Source organism: Eleutherodactylus coqui, chromosome 6 (assembly GCF_035609145.1).
Source record: "Eleutherodactylus coqui strain aEleCoq1 chromosome 6, aEleCoq1.hap1, whole genome shotgun sequence".
NCBI classification, from domain to species: domain Eukaryota; kingdom Metazoa; phylum Chordata; class Amphibia; order Anura; family Eleutherodactylidae; genus Eleutherodactylus; species Eleutherodactylus coqui.
Genome location: NC_089842.1, coordinates 233461017 through 233483815, shown reverse-complemented (window position 1 = coordinate 233483815; position 22799 = coordinate 233461017). Strand labels below are relative to the sequence as shown.

At 41.4% G+C, this 22799-nt stretch overlaps 1 protein-coding gene across 3 annotated transcripts in view; it reads left to right on the top strand.

The window, feature by feature from the left end:
- The first annotated feature begins 277 nt into the window (after window positions 1–277).
- The window catches only part of LOC136633395 (high affinity immunoglobulin gamma Fc receptor I-like), a 38423-nt gene continuing 15901 nt past the window's right edge, over window positions 278–22799 (top strand). For 2 of the 3 annotated variants that reach the window (XM_066609100.1, XM_066609099.1), the window contains exons 1-5: window positions 278–343; window positions 6963–6983; window positions 10840–11097; window positions 12601–12861; window positions 16376–16672. In XM_066609100.1, coding sequence (XP_066465197.1) covers window positions 301–343; window positions 6963–6983; window positions 10840–11097; window positions 12601–12861; window positions 16376–16672 — 880 coding nt within the window. In that variant the 5' untranslated portion in view covers window positions 278–300. The remainder of the gene's footprint in view (window positions 344–6962; window positions 6984–10839; window positions 11098–12600; window positions 12862–16375; window positions 16673–22799) is intronic. The other variant, XM_066609101.1, reaches the window with a different exon arrangement.

Below are 22799 nucleotides of genomic sequence, written 5' to 3'. Positions count from 1 at the left end.
TGTGTCAGAGGTCCAGTATGTGGCAGGGAGACGGGGAGGAAAGAAGTGCTTCGGCACCTTTTTACTCACATTGTCCATATGTGTCATTTTATGCAAAAATGTCGTTAGTTCGTTCAGATGTTTTAGCAATAATGTTCTGTGTGAAACGGCCTTAAGTTACACTGTCATCCTGCTCTGCTAGTGTCAACAAGATATTGTACTTTACTTCTGCAAACAACCCTCCCCTCTCTACTCAAAAATGCAGAAGCTTACAGCCAAACTACAGCTTTCAGTTTCATACTGGCAGCGTCACAAAAGACTATGGCAGTCACCATGAATGCAAGATCACTGCTATTCCTTACATGTAAGTACCAGGATTTCTGTCATTTTACAGAATTATGAAAATGTTTCTACTTGTTTAGATCCTTAGGAGGCGGTAGTATAGTAGTTATATTCTCTCCCACTCACAGAGATGGCAATATTCTGCATCTGGCCTTCCTCCGGCTCTGCTCTGCTTCCCACTTCACTAACTCCCCTCTCCCGCTCCTGGACCATAACCTCCTCTCTTTCTCTGTCAAGCTCCCTAGCATCTCCCCAGACCCTTCTACCTACCCTACAGGAACCTTCAGGCCGCTCACACCCAAAACTTTGCTGAGACCCTATAGTTTTCTCTGCCTCCTATCTCTCTCCTCCCCCAACCTGGCTGACGCACATTACACCATTCTTAAACATGCCCTGGATGAAGCGGCACTCCCTGTGACTCAAACCATCCGATGCAGACCGCGGCAACCCTGGCCCACGTCTCAAACGCGCTTCATCCGGTGGTGCTAAAGGTGTGCTTAACGGCTGTGAAGAAAGTCGTAAAAGTTCATAGACCTTCTCGACTTCAAATTCATGCTTAGAACCTACAACCTAGTCCTCCACCATGCCAAATAAGTCTACTTCACCTCTCGTCTCCTCACTATCGCACAACCCTAAATGACTCTTTGACACTTTTCACTTCTCAGCCCTAAATTCCATCTCAGTCTGTGGCACCATAACTCCCGGCACGCCCGTTGTCTGGAGGTTATATTCAACTCCAATCTCTCCTTTACCCACTACATCCAATCTCTTACCCAAAAGTGTCACCTGCACTTCAAGAACATCGCAAGAATCTGCCCATTCTTACCGCGGACCCGCTAAAAACACTGTTGCCCTCATCCACTCTGGGAACGATTATTGCAACTCGCTGCTGATCGGCTTCCCCCGTGCCAGACTCTACCTCCTCCAATCCATCCTGAAGGCAGCAGCCAGGCTCATCTTCCTGTCCAGCCGCTACTCGGACGCCTCTGCCCTGTGCCGGTCAATTCTATATTCGTCAAATATAGAATTCAATTCAAACTCACTACCCCGATCCACAACATTTTGAAAAGCACCCCGCCGCCATACATTGCTTCTCTCATCTCAATCCATCACCCAGCTTGCGCCCTTTGCTCCGCTAGTGAAATCAGATTCAGTTCCGCTATTAACCCAAACCTCTCTTTCCCGCCTCCAAAACTTCTCCAGAGCAGCACCGGTCCTCTGGAATGCGCTACACAAAACTATCCATCAATCCTCGACACACAAAACATCAGGCGTGCTCTAAAAACATACCTTTTCAGGGAGACATACCACATGTAAACCAAACCCCTCCGTACTCCGCCTGATAACACTCTCCCTGTCCTAGTGACTGCAATCCCTGCTAGCCGCTATCAACCACCCCCTGCAGTCATACCAATTTGGCCACAATACGACTCAAGTCTGACCATCGTTTATGTGTGTAGCACCCCTCACTCTCCACCTCGCCTTACCGTGTACATCTCCCACCCCTTTACCTCCTGTATCACCCCATTATCTGTAGTATGTAAGCTCGGTGGAGCAGGACCCTCACCCCTACCGTTTCCATCAATTGATTACTACATGTAACCGGGGTTTTGTTTCTGTACCCCTATTTTGTAAGTGGAATATTGTATGTGGAACACTTTTTCGCTATATGTAAAGATTGTTATTACTAGATTGACTCGATGTTCGCTATGCGAACATAAAAAGTTTCAAAAGTGGTCGTTGCGAATTTCTAAATCAGCTTGGTTAGTTGCTGTCTCACTCTGTCTCTCCATTGCTCTCTCTCTATCGTTGTCTCTCCATCACTCTCTCTCTCTGCCTCTATCACTCTGCCTTTATCGCTCTCTCCCTCTCTCTTGCTCTCTCTGTCTCTCTATCATTGTCTCTCTCTCTATCATTGTCTCTCTATTGCTCTCTCCGTCTCTCTCACTCTATCGCTCTCTCACTCTGTATATCTATCGTAGTCTCTCTATCGCTCTCACTGTTTCTCTGTTGCTCTCTCTCTATCATTGTCTCTCTATTGCTCTTTCCCTGTCTGTCTCACTCCTCTATCGCTCTCTCACTCTCTCTATTGCTCTCCCTCTCTGTATCGCTCTTGGCTGGGCAGTGTATGTTGCAGCTTAGCAGTGTACGCTGCATTGCTTAGTAACACTTAACTCAATTCAGCACATGCCTGAAGACGCCACCCATAGACTTCACATTATAACATTCAACCGGTCTGACAGCTCCCTGAATGTATTAAACTCACATGTAATGATTTTACGGCAGCGGTGAGCATGTGTGTCATGTAATAACACCAAAATCATACACCAAAGTTACAGGAAAGCGGTCAAAGTGTGGTGCAAGAAAAAGCATGTAGGCTTATTTATATTAGATTAATATAGTAGTTATATTCTTGTACATAGGGGGCGGTATTATAGTAGTTATATTCTTGTACATAGGGGTAGTATTATAGTAGTTATATTCTTGTACATAGGAGGCAGTATTATAGTAGTTATATTCTTGTACATAGCAGGCAGTATTATAGTAGTTATATTCTTGTACATAGGGGGCAGTATTACAGTAGTTATATTCGTGTACATAGGGGGGCAGTATTATAGAAGTTATATTCTTGTACACAGGGGGCAGTATTATAGTAGTTATATTCTTGTACATAGGGGGCAGTATTATAGTAGTTATATTCTTGTACATAGCAGGCAGTATTATAGTACTTATATTCTTGTACATAGGGGGCAGTATTATAGTAGTTATATTCTTGTACATAGGAGGCAGTATTATAGTAGTTATATTCTTGTACATAGCAGGCAGTATTATAGTAGTTATATTCTTGTACATAGGGGGCAGTATTACAGTAGTTATATTCGTGTACATAGGGGGGCAGTATTATAGAAGTTATATTCTTGTACACAGGGGGCAGTATTATAGTAGTTATATTCTTGTACATAGGGGCAGTATTATAGTAGTTATATTCTTGTACATAGGAGGCAGTATTATAGTAGTTATATTCCTGTACATAGGAGCAGTATTATAGTAGTTATATTCTTGTACATAGGAGGCAGTATTATAGTAGTTATATTCTTGTACATAGGAGCAGTATTATAGTAGTTATATTCTTGTACATAGGAGGCAGTATTATAGTAGTTATATTCTTGTACATAGGAGCAGTATTATAGTAGTTATATTCTTGTACATAGGAGGCAGTATTATAGTAGTTATATTCTTGTACATAGGGGCAGTATTATAGTAGTTATATTCTTGTATATAGGAGCAGTATTATAGTAGTTATATTCTTGTACATAGGAGCAGTATTATAGTAGTTATATTCTTGTACATAGGGAGCAGTATTATAGTAGTTATATTCTTGTACATAGGGAGCAGTATTATAGTAGTTATATTCTTGTACATAGGAGCAGTATTATAGTAGTTATATTCTTGTACATAGGGGGCAGTATTATAGTAGTTATATTCTTGTACATAGGAGGCAGTATTATAGTAGTTATATTCTTGTACATAGGAGGCAGTATTATAGTAGTTATATTCTTGTACATAGCAGGCAGTATTATAGTAGTTATATTCTTGTACATAGGGGGCAGTATTACAGTAGTTATATTCGTGTACATAGGGGGGCAGTATTATAGAAGTTATATTCTTGTACACAGGGGGCAGTATTATAGTAGTTATATTCTTGTACATAGGGGCAGTATTATAGTAGTTATATTCTTGTACATAGGAGGCAGTATTATAGTAGTTATATTCTTGTACATAGCAGGCAGTATTATAGTAGTTATATTCTTGTACATAGGGGGCAGTATTACAGTAGTTATATTCGTGTACATAGGGGGGCAGTATTATAGAAGTTATATTCTTGTACACAGGGGGCAGTATTATAGTAGTTATATTCTTGTACATAGGGGCAGTATTATAGTAGTTATATTCTTGTACATAGGAGCAGTATTATAGTAGTTATATTCTTGTACATAGGGAGCAGTATTATAGTAGTTATATTCTTGTACATAGGGAGCAGTATTATAGTAGTTATATTCTTGTACATAGGAGCAGTATTATAGTAGTTATATTCTTGTACATAGGGGGCAGTATTATAGTAGTTATATTCTTGTACATAGGAGGCAGTATTATAGTAGTTATATTCTTGTATATAGGAGGCATAATTATAGTAGTTATATTCTTGTACATAGGAGCAGTATTATAGTAGTTATATTCTTGTACACAGGGGACAGTATTATACTAGTTATATTCTTGTACATAGGGGCAGTATTATAGTAGTTATATTCTTGTACATAGGAGGCAGTATTATAGTAGTTATATTCTTGTACATAGGAGGCAGTATTATAGTGGTTATATTCTTGTACATAGGAGCAGTATTATAGTGGTTATATTCTTATACATAGGGACAGTATTATAGTAGTTATATTCTTGTACATAGGGGGCAGTATTATAGTAGTTATATTCTTGTACATAGGAGGCAGTATTATAGTAGCTATATTCTTGTATATAGAAGGCTGTATTATAGTAGTTATATTCTTGTACATAGGGGGCAGTATTATAGTAGTTATATTCTTGTACATAGGGGGGCAGTATTATAGTAGTTATATTCTTGTACATGGGAGCAGTATTATAGTGGTTATATTCTTGTACATAGGGGCAGTATTATAGTAGTTATATTCTTGTACATAGGGGGCAGCATTATAGTAGTTATATTTTTGTACATAGGAGGCAGTATTATAGTAGTTATATTCTTGTACATAGGAAGCAGTATTATAGTAGTTATATTCTTGTACATAGGGGCAGTATTATAGTAGTTATATTCTTGTACATAGGGAGCAGTATTATAGTAGTTATATTCTTGTACATAGGGGGGCAGTATTATAGTGGTTATATTCTTGTATATAGGGGGCAGTATTACAGTAGTTATATTCGTGTACATAGGGGGGCAGTATTATAGAAGTTATATTCTTGTACACAGGGGGCAGTATTATAGTAGTTATATTCTTGTACATAGGGGCAGTATTATAGTAGTTATATTCTTGTACATAGGGGAGCAGTATTATAGTAGTTATATTCTTGTACATAGGAGCAGTATTATAGTAGTTATATTCTTGTACATAGGGGGCAGTATTATAGTAGTTATATTCTTGTACATAGGAGGCAGTATTATAGTAGTTATATTCTTGTATATAGGAGGCATAATTATAGTAGTTATATTCTTGTACATAGGAGCAGTATTATAGAAGTTATATTCTTGTACACAGGGGGCAGTATTATAGTAGTTATATTCTTGTACATAGGGGCAGTATTATAGTAGTTATATTCTTGTACATAGGGGAGCAGTATTATAGTAGTTATATTCTTGTACATAGGAGCAGTATTATAGTAGTTATATTCTTGTACATAGGGGGCAGTATTATAGTAGTTATATTCTTGTACATAGGAGGCAGTATTATAGTAGTTATATTCTTGTATATAGGAGGCATAATTATAGTAGTTATATTCTTGTACATAGGAGCAGTATTATAGTAGTTATATTCTTCTACATAGGGGCAGTATTATACTAGTTATATTCTTGTACATAGGGGCAGTATTATAGTAGTTATATTCTTGTACATAGGAGGCAGTATTATAGTAGTTATATTCTTGTACATAGGAGGCAGTATTATAGTGGTTATATTCTTGTACATAGGAGCAGTATTATAGTGGTTATATTCTTATACATAGGGACAGTATTATAGTAGTTATATTCTTGTACATAGGGGGCAGTATTATAGTAGTTATATTCTTGTACATAGGAGGCAGTATTATAGTAGCTATATTCTTGTATATAGAAGGCTGTATTATAGTAGTTATATTCTTGTACATAGGGGGCAGTATTATAGTAGTTATATTCTTGTACATAGGGGGGCAGTATTATAGTAGTTATATTCTTGTACATGGGAGCAGTATTATAGTGGTTATATTCTTGTACATAGGGGCAGTATTATAGTAGTTATATTCTTGTACATAGGGGGCAGCATTATAGTAGTTATATTTTTGTACATAGGAGGCAGTATTATAGTAGTTATATTCTTGTACATAGGAAGCAGTATTATAGTAGTTATATTCTTGTACATAGGGAGCAGTATTATAGTAGTTATATTCTTGTACATAGGGGGGCAGTATTATAGTGGTTATATTCTTGTATATAGGAGCAGTATTATAGTAGTTATATTCTTGTACACAGGGGGGCAGTATTATAGTGGTTATATTTTTGTATATAGGAGCAGTATTATAGTAGTTATATTCTTGTACATAGGGGCAGTATTATAGTAGTTATATTCTTGTACATAGGAGGCAGTATTATAGTAGTTATATTCTTGTACATAGGAGGCAGTATTATAGTAGTTATATTATTTTATATAGGGAGCAGTATTATAGTAGTTATATTCTTGTACATAGGTGGCAGTATTACAGTAGTTATATTCTTGTACATAGGGGCAGTATTATAGTAGTTATATTCGTGCACATAGAGGGCAGTATTATAGTAGTTATATTCTCGTATATTGAGTAAAGTCTCTCACTACATGTGGAGCAGTTTCACAGCATTATTTATTCTGTTCTTTCTTTTGCAGTGTTGACGGTGGAAAATGTAGGTGAGTTTATGCTTGGAGGCAGTATTATAGTAGTTATATTCTTGTACATAGGAGGCAGTATTATAGTAGTTATATTATTTTATATAGGGAGCAGTATTATAGTAGTTATATTCTTGTACATAGGAAGCAGTATTATAGTAGTTATATTCTTGTACATAGGGGCAGTATTATAGTAGTTATATTCTTGTACATAGGGAGCAGTATTATAGTAGTTATATTCTTGTACATAGGGGGGCAGTATTATAGTGGTTATATTCTTGTATATAGGGGGCAGTATTACAGTAGTTATATTCGTGTACATAGGGGGGCAGTATTATAGAAGTTATATTCTTGTACACAGGGGGCAGTATTATAGTAGTTATATTCTTGTACATAGGGGCAGTATTATAGTAGTTATATTCTTGTACGTAGGGGAGCAGTATTATAGTAGTTATATTCTTGTACATAGGAGCAGTATTATAGTAGTTATATTCTTGTACATAGGGGGCAGTATTATAGTAGTTATATTCTTGTACATAGGAGGCAGTATTATAGTAGTTATATTCTTGTATATAGGAGGCATAATTATAGTAGTTATATTCTTGTACATAGGAGCAGTATTATAGTAGTTATATTCTTGTACACAGGGGACAGTATTATACTAGTTATATTCTTGTACATAGGGGCAGTATTATAGTAGTTATATTCTTGTACATAGGAGGCAGTATTATAGTAGTTATATTCTTGTACATAGGAGGCAGTATTATAGTGGTTATATTCTTGTACATAGGAGCAGTATTATAGTGGTTATATTCTTATACATAGGGACAGTATTATAGTAGTTATATTCTTGTACATAGGGGGCAGTATTATAGTAGTTATATTCTTGTACATAGGAGGCAGTGTTATAGTAGCTATATTCTTGTATATAGAAGGCTGTATTATAGTAGTTATATTCTTGTACATAGGGGGCAGTATTATAGTAGTTATATTCTTGTACATAGGGGGGCAGTATTATAGTAGTTATATTCTTGTACATGGGAGCAGTATTATAGTGGTTATATTCTTGTACATAGGGGCAGTATTATAGTAGTTATATTCTTGTACATAGGGGGCAGCATTATAGTAGTTATATTTTTGTACATAGGAGGCAGTATTATAGTAGTTATATTCTTGTACATAGGAAGCAGTATTATAGTAGTTATATTCTTGTACATAGGGGCAGTATTATAGTAGTTATATTCTTGTACATAGGGAGCAGTATTATAGTAGTTATATTCTTGTACATAGGGGGGCAGTATTATAGTGGTTATATTCTTGTATATAGGAGCAGTATTATAGTAGTTATATTCTTGTACACAGGGGGGCAGTATTATAGTGGTTATATTTTTGTATATAGGAGCAGTATTATAGTAGTTATATTCTTGTACATAGGGGCAGTATTATAGTAGTTATATTCTTGTACATAGGAGGCAGTATTATAGTAGTTATATTCTTGTACATAGGGAGCAGTATTACAGTAGTTATATTCTTGTACATAGGGAGCAGTATTACAGTAGTTATATTCTTGTACATAGGGGCAGTATTATAGTAGTTATATTCGTGCACATAGAGGGCAGTATTATAGTAGTTATATTCTCGTATATTGAGTAAAGTCTCTCACTACATGTGGAGCAGTTTCACAGCATTATTTATTCTGTTCTTTCTTTTGCAGTGTTGACGGTGGAAAATGTAGGTGAGTTTATGCTTTTTACAATTAATGACTGGAAATTTTTGAACTTTCTCATTAAAAAAGGAGTGCATGATACATACCTCCAGAGGTAACTTTAGAAGGCTTAGCTCACAGATGCCCACCCCATTAGCACTGACGGTTACATTTTCAGATTTTGCCAACTCTTCTCTTAAAGATACCCGCCATCGCCCAGACGTGTGTCCACAACAAATACTGAAGAAGAGGTCTGCTGACCTAAAGACGTGTATTTATGCTGGTTTTATAAATAAACAAAGAAATTAGGCAAAAACATCTTACATAATCAGTCGGGTATGATGTTATTTGGGGTTGGCTGCACCTATTATATATCAGGATTATTTTCCCTTCATTCTAAAATTTTAACCTATCATTCTTTGAAAAGAGAACATAGTTTTCTATTCCCTTTTGTATTTTTTGGCTGGGGTCGTTCCACCATTTCTTTTTTCTATTCTCCCTTTTTTAGATTTTATCACTTTAAAGGGCCGAAATAAAGCTTGAGGTATTCCCATCTGAGACATTTATCAAATATTGGCAGTATATGTCATAAATATCTGATAGATAGAGGTTTAATTAATGCGACTCACTTATTGGAAAACGGGGGTCCCTTACTACCCCATTTGGAGCTCTAGAGACGAGGAGGTTGCTGCACATAAACTTTAATATAAATAGCCATCTTAGAGGGGTTGTATCAGATTAGAGAAAAATGGCTGTATTCTTCTAAAAACGGCACCACTCTTGTCCACAGGTTTTGTGTGGTACTGCAGCTCAGACTTATTCATTTGAATGGGGCTGAGCTGTAGTACCAGATAACGTCCATGGACATAAAAGACAATGCTCTTGTAGGAAGTTGTCCATATTTTTCTAATCTGATACAACCCTTTAACCCCTTGAGTGGCGGGTTTCCTAAAAATGGTTTTTTAAAATGGTCTAATAATTGAAGTTCAACTAATTTTGCAGTTGCGTCTCGAGAGCCATAACTTTTTCATTTTTCCATTGACATGGCCGTATAAGGGCTTGTTTTTTGCGGGACAAGTTGTGATTTTTTAAACAGGGGGAAGGAAAAAAAGAAATGGGGAAAAAAGAAAAAAAGGGGCCATGTCGTTAAGGGTTTAAATAATGTATTAACTTCCTTCTCTGGGTCATTACAACGCATGGATACCACATGTGTGATTGTATTTTTGATTTTTTACAAAGTAAAGGGAGACAGGTGTTTTTATAATTTTTTTTATAATTTTTTTTTTTTTTGTCTCTTTAGGGGACTTCCACAGGGACCCATCAGGACCCCCTGATCACATTCCGGGGGTCTGATGGTGACAGCCCTTTACATGCTGCAGTGACAGCCCTTTACATGCTGCAGTCACATAGACTGCAGCATGTAAAGGGTTAACACAGCAGAAATCGGAGGTTTTCTCTGATCTCTGCTGTAAGAGCTTGTACCTAGCTGTCCTCTGACAGCCAAGCACCAAGCTCTCCCTGCCACAGAGACTATCGGCTTGCTTCTGACAAGCCGATGGTCTCTATGGCAACCTGTAAACAAAGCAGGAGATTGCCGGCATATCGGCAATATCTTCTGCTGGTTTTTCAAAGCCCTTGCTTTGCTCTCTGTGGGACAGTGCATGCAGAGCACACTGTCACAGCTTGTGGCATTGTGCTCTGCAGCTCCCATAGTGATACATAGCCTAGAAATCTTCCGGGCTATGTCGCTATGAGCAGTGGAGCTGGTCCCGGAAAATTTCCGGGCATGCCACTCAAGGGGTTAAAGCAGTTACAGAATTAACTAAGCATTTTGCTACTTCCATAAATAATAGAAAGAGAATCACTCATCAGCAGCCAAATCTCCAACTCATTTGTTCCTTTTTTGGAGTGCCAAATATGGAGGTTGTAGATATGGTTGCTGGCCGAACAGAAAAGCATTGTGGACCGGATGTGGCCCCATGGCATAAGTTGTGTACCCTTGGCTTAGATGTACTAGAAAACACAAATTTAAGGAAAACTCTGGAAAAACGTCTCTCATAATAATAATGACTCGTTAATGTATTATTGTTGTATTCTTACATTCTAATCCATAGGGGGCAGTAGTGTTCTATCCAGTTACAAACACGGCCATCTCCGCTTTCTGTTTTACAGGAGCAGTACTCAGCCCCATGGTGACTTTTAACCCAGACTGGAACAAGATATTCAAAGGAGAGTCTGTAAATATGACCTGTGATGTGGACCCTACTGCAGAAGAAGATGTCACATATCACTGGTTCAAAGACAGTAACTATGTAGACTCAGGAAAAACATATTCAATATCATCTGCACAACCATCCCACAGCGGAAACTACCAATGCCAGAGCAGCAGTGGGGATAAAAGTGACCCTGTCAGACTCGAAGTCTATAACGGTGAGTAGGACTATGATGACATAGTATATAAAGTAATGGTACATTACATCCTATCAGCTTCAAAAACTGACACAAGGGGCAATTAATTCGGAAGAAAGAACTCAGACACTTAAGAAAGTTAGAATAACTCTGCAGCCTAAGGCCTTAGTCACACGGGCGGTTTTTCACGCGATTTGCGGATCGCATGACGGATGCGCATCCGCAAATCGCGTGACCGGTGCGCGCAAGTCGCCCGCAAATCGCCCGAAAATCTGCTCCTAGCCGCGTTTCATTAAAAACGGGCCGGAGCTGTCCAGCGCATTGCATTCAATGGAGACGGCAATAGAGCCGGCTCCATTTAAAGCAATGCGCTGCGGGCGAGCCCGGGATGAATTGTCGGGAAGGGCTTAAATATATAAGCCCTTCCCTGCAATTCATCCTAAAATGTGTAAAAATAAAAAATATATATATATACTCACCTTCTCCCGGCAGCCGGAGCTCCGCGCGGCCGTCCTGCAGTGGGTGTGAAGGGGGTGTGAGTCAGACCTGCCCCCTGATTGGCTCAGCGCTGAGAGGCAGCAGTCACTCACCCATTCATGAATTCATGAATGGATGTGAGTCAGACCTGCCCCTGATTGGCTCAGCACTGAGAGGCAGCAGTCACTCACCCATTCATGAATTCATGAATGGGTGTGTGAGTGAAACCTGCCTCTGATTGGTCAGGGCTGTGACCAATCAGAGGCAGATCATTCAGCAGGCGGGGATTTTAAAGCCCCGCCGGCTGAATAGTATAGAGAAGCAGTTCAGGAGAACTGTATCCAGATATACTTTCTGCAATAAAACCTGCACCTCAGGATGCCAGATTACCTATTCCTGATCCGATGGGAGGGTTGCTATTGGCCTCTGGCTGGGAAGCATCTTTAGGACTACTATAGTGGTCACTATTACTACTGGGGCCACTATAGGGGACACTGTTACTACTGGGGCCACTATGGGGGTCACTATTACTACCGAGACCACTGTGGGGGTCACTATTGGGGCTCATTCCCATGGACGTAAGTGTATTTCGGTTGTGCAAATGCTGGCACAACCATAAATCGCTTATGCCCGCGTTTTTCGCCTGCTCTGGCATGTTTTTAAGTGCACCAATACACTACATATTTACACATGCAAAAGAGAACGTACACAGGCTCATTGAAATGGTGTGCAAATCAAGTCCATGGAGGGGAGAGGGAGGAGGAGGAGAGAGTTATGGCAACAGTAGAGTGATATGCCAACGCTATTTCCGTAAGTACCATTCACTTCAATGAGAGCTACGGAAAGGAGTTGGAATAGAACAGTCGGGTTTTCCCATCTTGGGCATGAAAAGCTGAGATAGGAATACTCTTTTTAAAGAAACGGTATCAAACACGTTTCGACTCAACCTGAGCCCTTCTTCAACAAAGTCAAGTGAATTAAAATTTGAATGTCTTCCAATATCATACGGAAATAGGTTTTATTAATACACGTTATTTTGCATTTTAGGCTATGTTATCTTACAGGCACCGCCATATGTTTATGAAGGAGACAACCTCACTCTGCGATGCCACCATTACCCTGGATATCCAGCAGGGCAGACTATATTTTACAAGAACGCTGTGGTTATAAAAAACTGGGGTCCTGAGGATGAATTACATATTAAGAATGTCGACGTGACATCCAGTAGCAAATATAAATGTAGCAAGAAGGTCAAACACCATCTAATATATTATACACACACAGATGAAATCTCTGTTTCAGTTCAAGGTAAAGTAAGACCGAATTCCATTTCAGACTGAAGTAAGTTTTACAACTACTTGGCTTTATTATTTATCTTTAATAGGGTTGTGCCAACTTGTACACAGAGAATGCGGGCCCCGGGCAGCAGTTCACACGAAAAGCCCCCCTGTAATAGTAGAAGGGCAATAAGGTCCACCAGAACGGGAGACTCTCTTATTAATCGGCTTTCTGTTCTGGGTTATAGGTGGAGGTCCTGAGTGGAGGATTCCATATGATGATGTTCTTATGCTCTAATAGGGTATATAAAAAAGGGATTATGCTTTTGGCACAATCCTTTTAATTATTGCTGAGTAGATTTCAAGAGTAACTGCATTTTTAAAAACATTTGACATGCCAAAAGTTTTGATCAGTGGGGATCCAAGTTTTGAGACCTCCACTGATCACTCAAATGAAAGGGCTGCAGCACTCACGTGAACACTGGAATTTCTATATTATGTCACTAATAGAGATGAGCGAACCTACTCGTTTCGAGTAATTACTCGATCGAGCACCGCGATTCAGTACTCGGGTGAAAAGATTCAGGGGGGGTGGGGGGAGGCGTGGGGGAGCGGGGAACAGGGGGGAGCCCTCTCTCTCTCCCTCTCCTCCCCCACTCCCCGCTGCAACCCCCCACTCACCCAGGGCGCCCCCCGAATCTTTTCGCCCGAGTACGGAAGTACTCGAAAATCGCGGTGCTCGGGCGAAAAAGGGGCGTGGCCGAGTAGGCTCACTCATCTCTAGTCACTAATCTGAATAACAGAAAAAGCTCTTATTCTGTGTAATATTTGTAATGCAATCCACATTATTTCTACCGCACATTATAAAAATGTGTAATTATGGTTATCTACAACATACCAACAAGGACTACTTACAAAACAAATGGAATACTAATAGCAGCTACATTAATAAAATATCAGGCCTTCATAAAAAAATATAAAAGTTTATAAAAATCTAGAGAAAAATTATAAAAGCACATAATTTATTAAAAATAAAAGGCACCAAAGTATAAGGTGGCATCACTGGAATGACATGCAAAAAATTACGTCTGTGTCGGGGCTGTGCTATCCAAGAACCACTGTAGGTATTTAACTTATTGTGATCATTACATAATTAAAGGTTTTGGAAACTTTTTTGCATGAAAAATCAATGCAAACCTATATTAGTAGATCCCTGCAAAAATAATTATGCACTTATCTGTTCTTTTGCATTGAGTTTTCCTTTTCATGCATTTAGAAAGCCTCATACATAGTTTGCAGGCTCTCCTACATTCAAGTTTCTGGCTGTGATGATTTCCACTAATTAGCTGGTCTCTCCTAGTGCAGCTCCCCCTTTACATCTCCTTTTTTAGAGTCTTTATAGTATAACCACGTCCACTCAATACTACGCCGCTTTTTTATTAAAGTACTTACAACCACTTTTCCATGAGTGACTGAGTGATTTACTTGCTCCGCGCCCCGATCACATGATGGTGATGTCATCACAGGTCCTTCATCGAGTCACAAGCTCCGCCCCTGATCACATGTTGACATCATTACAGGTCCTTCATCCCATCCACGATTTCACCTCAGCGAGCAGCTGAATCACCGGAGCTCTGAGCTCCACCCCTGATCACATGACGGTGACGTCATCACAGGCCCTTCAATATTTGCCACTTATAATATAGTGAATCAAATCATCACATGTAACTCACTAAAGGATTGGTGATGACTGTTGGAGTTGGTCAAAACATTGAAGGACCTGTGATGACGTCAATGTCATGTGATAAGAGGCAGAGCTCAAAGCTCCGGTGATTCAGCTGCTCGCTGAGGTGAAATCGTGGCTGGGATAAAGAACATGTGATGACATCACCGTTATATGATAAGAGGCGGAGCATATAACTCATTCACTCAGTCACTCACAGACAAGTGGTCATTAGTATACTGGTACTATAAATAATCCTAATAACTAGTCCTTTCTATAGGTAGCTGCTGGTCTGTTCCCTGTCAGTGCTGATAAGAGCAAAAAAATCACCTGGAAATAGAGCCCTGCGCAATAGTACCTATCTCTGCTCTGTGTCCTCCCGATCTTCACCATCCCCTGGCTGTCATACAGCCCTTAGTAATAGTAGCTTTCTCTGCTCTGTGTCCTCCCGATCTCCATCATCCCCTGGCTCTGTCATACAGCCCTCTGAAATAGTAGCTTTCTTTGTTCTGTGTCCTCCCAATCTCCACCATCCCCTGGGTCTATCATACAGCCCTCTGTAATAGTAGCTTTTTTTGTTCTGTGTCCTCCCAATCTCCACCATCCTCTGGGTCTATCATACAGCCCTCTGTAATAGTAGCTTTCTCTGCTCTGTATTCTTCTGATCTCCAACATCCCCCAACTCTGTCATACAGCCTTCTCTGCTCTGTGTCGTCCTGATCTCCATCATCCCTTGGCTCTGTCATACATCACTCTGTAATAGTAGCTTTCTTTGTTCTGCGCCCTCCTGATCTCCACCATCCCCCAGCTCTGTCATACAGCCTTTTTCTGCTCTGCGTTCTCCTGATTCCCATCATCCCCCGACTCTGTCCTTCAGCCCTCTGTAATAGTAGTTTTCTTTGTTGTGCGCCCTCCTGATCTCCATCATCCCCCGCCTCTGTCATACAGCCTTCTGTAATAGTAGTTTTCCCTCCTCTGTGTCCTCCTGATCTCCACCATCCCTTTCTCTGTCATACAGCACTCTGTAATAGTAGCTTTCTTTGTCTGTGTCCTCCTAATCTCAACCATCCCCCAGCTCTGTCTACAGCCCTCTGTAAGGGTGCCTTCACACTTGTGATCGCAATATCGCTTTGTTTTTGTAATGCGAATATCAATAGGACTTTCTTTTATGGATGTATTGATACCAAATATGTATTTTTGTTTTATAATTTTGATTCTTTTATTGTAAATATGGCAAGGGGGGGGGGGGTTGAACTCTAATTACTTTCTTTTTTAAGGATTAGTAAAACTTTTTTGTTGTTGTTTTATTTTTTTAGTCCCCAGAGAGGACAATAACTGGCGATGCTTTGATCACTCGTGCAGCATGATGTAATGCCACAGCATTACGTCATACTGCAATTGGGCAGGCAGTCTATCAAGCCACCCCACGGCTTGATAGACATTCTGCCAACACGGCCCTGGGGCCTTTCAGAAGGTCCCCGGCTGCCAGGACACCCACACAGCTACCTGCGATCTCCTCGCAGCGGGCCATATGGGACCCCCAAACATTGTTCAGGGCTCCAATCAGCCTAGCGGCTGAGTGGAGCTGTTGCCCCCCGATATCTGCTGTAAGAAAAAGCCGGCGCCCGCTCTGTATTCTCTCTTCATACATACCCCAACCTCACAGGACGTAACTATACGTTCTATAGTGGGAAGGGGATAAGGCATATCCTGTGGCTATATCATAAGTGTTTGAGATGGGAATATATATTCTTACATTCCATTATCAGTGTCCACTGCTTAGGTACACAGTCATGTTTCTTCATGTTCACTTCTCTTCTAGAACTATTCTCCATCCCAACAATAACAGTGAAACCCCTATCAGTAACAGAAGGTGACCACATGACCCTGACATGTCACACAAAGCTTAGCCTCCTCAGGCTGACCACGGTACTGCAGTTTGCCTTCTACCAAGATGGACGGAATATTCAGGAGTTCGGCTCATCCAATAACTATGATATTCCATCTGCAACACTGAAGGATTCTGGGGATTATAAGTGTGAAGTCAAGACATCTAACCCCATAATGAAGAAGATGAGTGCAGCATTCACTATACAAGTGAGAAAGAATAGTGAGCACGGTGAGTGGAACGTCAGAGATTATTATAGGATGGCCTCAGGGCTCGCTTTGTTTTTCATCTTATCTTATACTTTAGGCACAAGCACTTAAAAATGTTGGTTTCCTATTAGTGTATGGTCTGCAGGACTTCACATCAGCTGCAGTGTCTGTATCCCCCAGGTATGGAGCATGCTCAGCTTATGAGTGAGGCTTCTATATACCCACCCACGGCTGTATGATGTACATGTACATTGTGTGATTGTCAATGGGTGAAAAAAGGTATACCTACTTAAAGGGAGTCTGCCAGCTGGAACATGCTATCCACACTGCAGGCCGCATGTTATAGAGCAGGAAGAGCTGAGCAGGCTGATATATAGTTATATGGGGAAAGTATAACTTGTATTTTATTACGGCTCATTCTGAACTGAACAGTCCAATGGGCAGTTCTATCAGTGACTGACAGCTATCTGTGAATGACTGCACATACAGGGGTAGCTGCCAATCACTGATAGGACCGCCCATTGGACTGTTCAGCTCAGAATGTACAAAGGTTCAACCCCTTAGTGACGGCCTCATCGGGAAACTACGTCCTGCCTCAGTGGGCTTTAATCCTAGAGGACGTAGAATTATGCGTCCTCTTAGGATTAATGCCCCTCAGGCTCTGGACGTGACAGCTCCATGCTGTTGGTGCCCGCAGGTAGCCGACAGCATGGAGCTGTCATCCCGGGCTGCGGGCAGTCCCCCCCGGCACTGCGATCGGCGCTATCCAATCGATAGCGCCAATCGCATAAAAGTTAAAAAAAAGTACAAAAAAGTTAAGCATTCAGCTGCCCTGATGGATCGGATCCATCAGGGCAGCTGAAAATACTCACCTGCCTTCTCCGATGTGTCCCCTGCTGATCTGGTCCTCCCGGACCCGCAGCTGCTCTTCTGCGCATCCATGGGGGGAGGTGAAAATACTCACCTCGGGTCCTCTGCAATGTCCTGGTCTCCTGGGACCCAAGGTCCCCTTCTGCGCATGCCTGCCCGATGTCAATCATCGGGCTCGTGCACAGAGGGTCTCGAGCCCCGGGAAATTCAAAATCCCTCTGCTCCTGGCTGCCATGTGTAGCCAGGAGCAGAGGGATGTCACCCAGAATGTGATCACTGTTATCCAACGGATAACAGTGATCATTTAAAGTAAAAAAAGGTGTAAAAAAGTAAAAAGTAAAAAAAAAAGTTTTAAAAAGTTAAAAAAGCATACGTTTCATCTCCCCCCACGGATCAAATCCGTGAGGCAGGATGAAATGACGTACCTAAGGCCGCCTGCAGACAGGCGGAAATTCCTGCAGAATTTCCGCCCCTGGAAGCTGCCATAGGATTGCGTTAACAAACGCAATCCTATACAGATGGCCGCGATTTGACCGCGCGAAATCTCGCGCTGTAAACAAATCGCGGCATGCTTTATTTCTGTGTGGGGCTCGCAGAGCTTCACACAAAAACGTCACTCACCGGCCGCAGGCTCCGTTCTGCGCATGCGCCGGCTGCCCGGCAACCGGGACATGAAAGAGCCGGGGCCGCGGGAGCAGGTGAGTGTCACGCTGCACTCCGCAGATGCTCGGGTCGAATCCCGCTGTGAGGATTCTCGCAGCCACATCCGACCCGGCCGTCTGCAGGCGGCCTTAGGCCCCCGGATTTATCCGCGGACCATACCCCAGCTTCTGCGCACGGGCCCGTCCCTAAAATGGCAGATGCATGCGCAAAAGCCGTGAATTGCCAGAGTAATTTAAAAATCTCCCTGCTCCTGGCTACGAAACTTAGCCGAGAGCCTGGAGATTTCACGGGGGAACACGGTGAGCGGTCCCTGATCACGTGTTCGCCGTTATCCAATGGATAATGGTGATCACGTAAAAGTTAAAAAAAAGGTGAAGCTTAATCTCCCCTTACCGATGCGATCGGTGAGAGGAGATGAAACTTTTTACTGGAGGACTCCGTATTTGAACCCCGACGCGATCTTCCTCCGTGAACTTTCCCGGATTCTGCACATCCGATCACCGGCAAAACACCAGACACATGCGCAGGAGTCGGGGAGCCCAGGAAACCTAAAATCTCCTTACTCCCAGCGACCAATGGTCGCCGAGAGCCTGGAGCAGTGACCTTGTTGAGTGGTCGCCGGTCACGTGATAAAAAGGTAGCAATCTACCTTAGGCTGGTCTCACATGACCGGATAGGAATTACGGATTCCGCATGCGTCTGATCCGCGGTAATACGCAGATCAATCGCATTGGATTACACAATTCCGCTCACATTAGTGGGTCGGAATTGCGTAATCCACTCGCAGAAAAGAGAATGCAGCAGGTTCTATTTTACTGTGGATATCCGCAACATAGAGCCAATTGTGCTCCATAGTCGCGGATATACCCGCAGCCCATACGCTACTACCTTGTATACGGACTGCGGGTACCCGCGTCATCGCTAAGCGACGGTGCGGGAAATACAAACAAAAAAAAGTGTACTGCACATGACCGCCTGTGTGAGTAGGCAGTTATGCGCAGTACATTACGCGGCCGTACGCAGGGTCACAGCCGGGCAAACAGCTGGGATCCGTTGCGGGCCTCCACAAGCAGATTCCACATCCGGCCGTGTGAGCCCAGCGTTATTCAGACCGCTACCTGTAATACGTATTTTACAAGAAGCCCCGGGAACGCTCGCCTTCATGCAGTTCCAGGAGCAGCTTGTTGAGCGCCTTCTGTGTGAGACCGCCGCACCTCGGCAAGCTTACGGAGACTCACAGAGCAACACTTTTTACACCCCATACCCGCCACTGAGGTCAAGAAATGACCCCCAAAAAGCATGAGAGGAGGGGGGATACCGAGTTTTATTGCCCCATGTACCCATCCCAACCAGCATCCGTAATTACCCCCGTCTTCAGAAATACCACACAGTTCACATTATTGCTTTAATCTAAGATTTGGGGAACGCCGAGAAGGGTGTGGATGGGGGAGGGGGGGGGGGGGTTGGAGAATTTTTTTAACGTGTCAATTTTTATTCTGTACAACTGCGCAATGAGGCCTGGAATTTATTCAGTTGTGCCCTGCAATCCAATGGGTGTTCCCTCTATTACAGGCCTTGCCATGCTTCCTGTAAGTAGATTACGGCCACAACGGGAATGTTTTTGAACATGGGACAAACGGGGGTATCCATTTTGGGGTGAAAGTCTTCTTTCCTATGTCCACTGTACAAAAAAAACTGTTTTTAAATTGACAAAATTTCCAAAAAAATGAAAATCGTAATTTTTTCCTTCTGCTTTGCTTAGATTCATTGAAATACTGTGGGGTCAAAATACGCAGTACACCCCTAGATGAATTCGTTAAGCGGTTTAGTTTTCAAAGTGGGGTCATTTGTGGGGGTTCTTTATCGTTTTGGACGCTTAATGGCTCTGCAAGTTGGCAATGGGGCCTGGAATTTATTCCGTTGTACCCTGAAATCCAACGGGTGCTCCTTCCATTATAGGCCTTGCCATGTGTCATTTAAGTAGATTAGGGCCACAAGGGGTATGTTTCTAAACACGGGACAAACAAGGGGATCCATTTTGGGGTGAACGTCTTCATTCCTATGTACGCTGTACAAAAAAACCAATTTTTAAATTGACAAAATTGCCAAAAAATGAAAATCGTAATTTTTTCCTACTGCTTTGCTTGGATTCATTCAAAAATTGTAGGGTAAAATTACACAGTACACCCCTAGATAAATTCGTTAAGGGGTCTAGTTTTCAAAATGGGGTCATTTGTTGCAGTTCTCTGTCGTTTTGGACGCTCTAGGGCTCTACAAGTGGGCAATGGGGCCTAAATCACCTTCATGCCACCGACTACTCCTTTCATTTTGGGCCCCGTTGTGCATCCAGACATAGGATTAGGGCCACAATGGGTATGTCTCTGAACACGGGACAAACAGGGGTATGCATTTTGGGGTGCAAGTCTTCATTCATATGTGTGCTGTACAAAAAAAGCTGTTTTTAAAATGACAGAATTGCCAAAAAAACAAAAATCACAATTTTTTCGCTTTGCTTGAATTCATTCAAAAACTGTGGGGTCAAAATGGGCAGTACACCCCTAGATAAATTCGTTAAGGGGTCTAGTTTTCAAAATGGGGTCATTTGTGGGGGTTCTCTTTGGTTTTGGCCGCTCAAGAGCTCTTCAAAAGTGCTATGGGGCCTAAAACGCCTTCAAGACAAATTTATGTTCTGAAAGACACTGACTACTTCTTTCGTTTTGAGCCCCGCTGTGCATCCACACATAAGATTAGCGCCACAATGGGTATGTCTCTGAACACGGGACAAACAGGGGTATCCATTTTGGGGTGCAAGTCTTCATTCATGTGTGTGCTGTACAAAAAAACTGTTTTTAAAATGACAGAATTGCCAAAAAAACGAAAATCACAATTTTTTCCTTTTGATTTGCTTGAATTCATTCAAAAACTGTGGGGTCAAAATGGGCAGTAAACCCCTAGATAAATTAGTTAAGGGGTCTAGTTTTCAAAATGGGGTCATTTGGGGGGGGGGGGGGTCTCTTTGGTTTTGGCCGCTCAAGAGCTCTACAAAAGTGCTATGGGGTCTAAAACGCCTTCAAGCAAAATTTATGTTCTGAAAGACACTGACTACTACTTTCGTTTTGGGCCCCGTTGTGCATCTACACATAAGATTAGGGCCACAATGGGTATATTTCTGAACACAAGAGAAACAGGGGTATCCATTTTGGGGTGTCAATCCTCATTTTTATGTGCGCTATAGGAAAAAAATATGTCTTTAAAATGACATATTTGCAAAAATATGAAATTTTATTTTTTCTCCTCTAAATTGAATTAATTCCTGGAAAAAAAACTATGGGGTCAAAATACTCCGGACACCCCTCAGTGAATACACTAAGGGGTGTAGTTTTAAAAATGGGGTCATTTGGGGGGGGGGGTATCTATTATTCTGACGCTCATGAGCCTTTGCAATCTTGGCTTGGTGCAGGAAAACAAAGTGTTCCTCAAAATGCTAAGAAGTAATGTTAAATTTGTACGTCTCCTAAATGGTTAAAAAAAAAAAAAGTTTTTCAAATGTGCATTCAGAATAAAGTAAACAGATGGAAATATACATCCTATCAAAAATTTGTACGGTATGTTTGGACATATTTGAGATATTGCAGTTGAAAGTGTGAAAAAAAAATGACAATTTTTTCTAAATCTTCCCAATATTGGCACTTTTAATAAATATACACAAATTATATCGGTCTATTTTTACCACCTAAATGAAGTACAACATGTGGCGAAAAAACAATGTCAGAATCACTTGGATATGCAAAACCTTTACGGAGTTATGCTATGTTGAACGACGCATGTCAGATTTCCAAAATTTGGCTCCGTCACTAAGGCGCAAACAGGCTTGGTCACTAAGGGGTTAAGGACACGGCCAATTTTGGGCATAAGGACGATTTTGGGGGGATTTTCCATTGATCTTTCTCTCTTTTAGAGACATTTAATTAGTCGGAGACAGAAGGGACCTAAAAAATAGATTTAGCAAAAACCAAGAATTTTCACCAGAATCCACAATCAAGTTTTATATATACTGACCAGAAATGACATCATATTTTATATTTGAGTTCCCAATCATATCTAGAGCTGCAATCATTCTCCAGTTATGGGGCTTGCTGTAACCTCTTAGGTTGCAGGATTTCATATTTCACTGCTGCTGGTTCAGGGTCTGTATTTTCTGTAACGACTTGTGGGAGATGTTGAGGTCGCTGTAGACATTATCCAGTAGCAGAATGTAGATGAAACATCAAATCCTAAATATCACCCAGAATTTGAGACTTGGGGGGATTTAAAATCTTACCGAGTACAAGAGGAACGGTAGGGTGCAGAGGTGACAGTCTTATAAGAGTAGATCACGCTTCATTGAGAGGTGAAGGAACCTAGCACTACCCTTCTTGAACCCCTAAAGAACCTTTTCCACAGTCTGATCAAGTAAGAATGTTCTTTTGCCTGATCATCGGGACGTATAGAAGTGCAAACAATCAGCCAATGAATCAACAAACACTTGTTTGCCGGCGGTCCATCTCCTTGTGTGAACAGGAAGATGTGCACTTGAGCAATGATAGTACAATCATTTGGCCCCCATAGTGCTAACG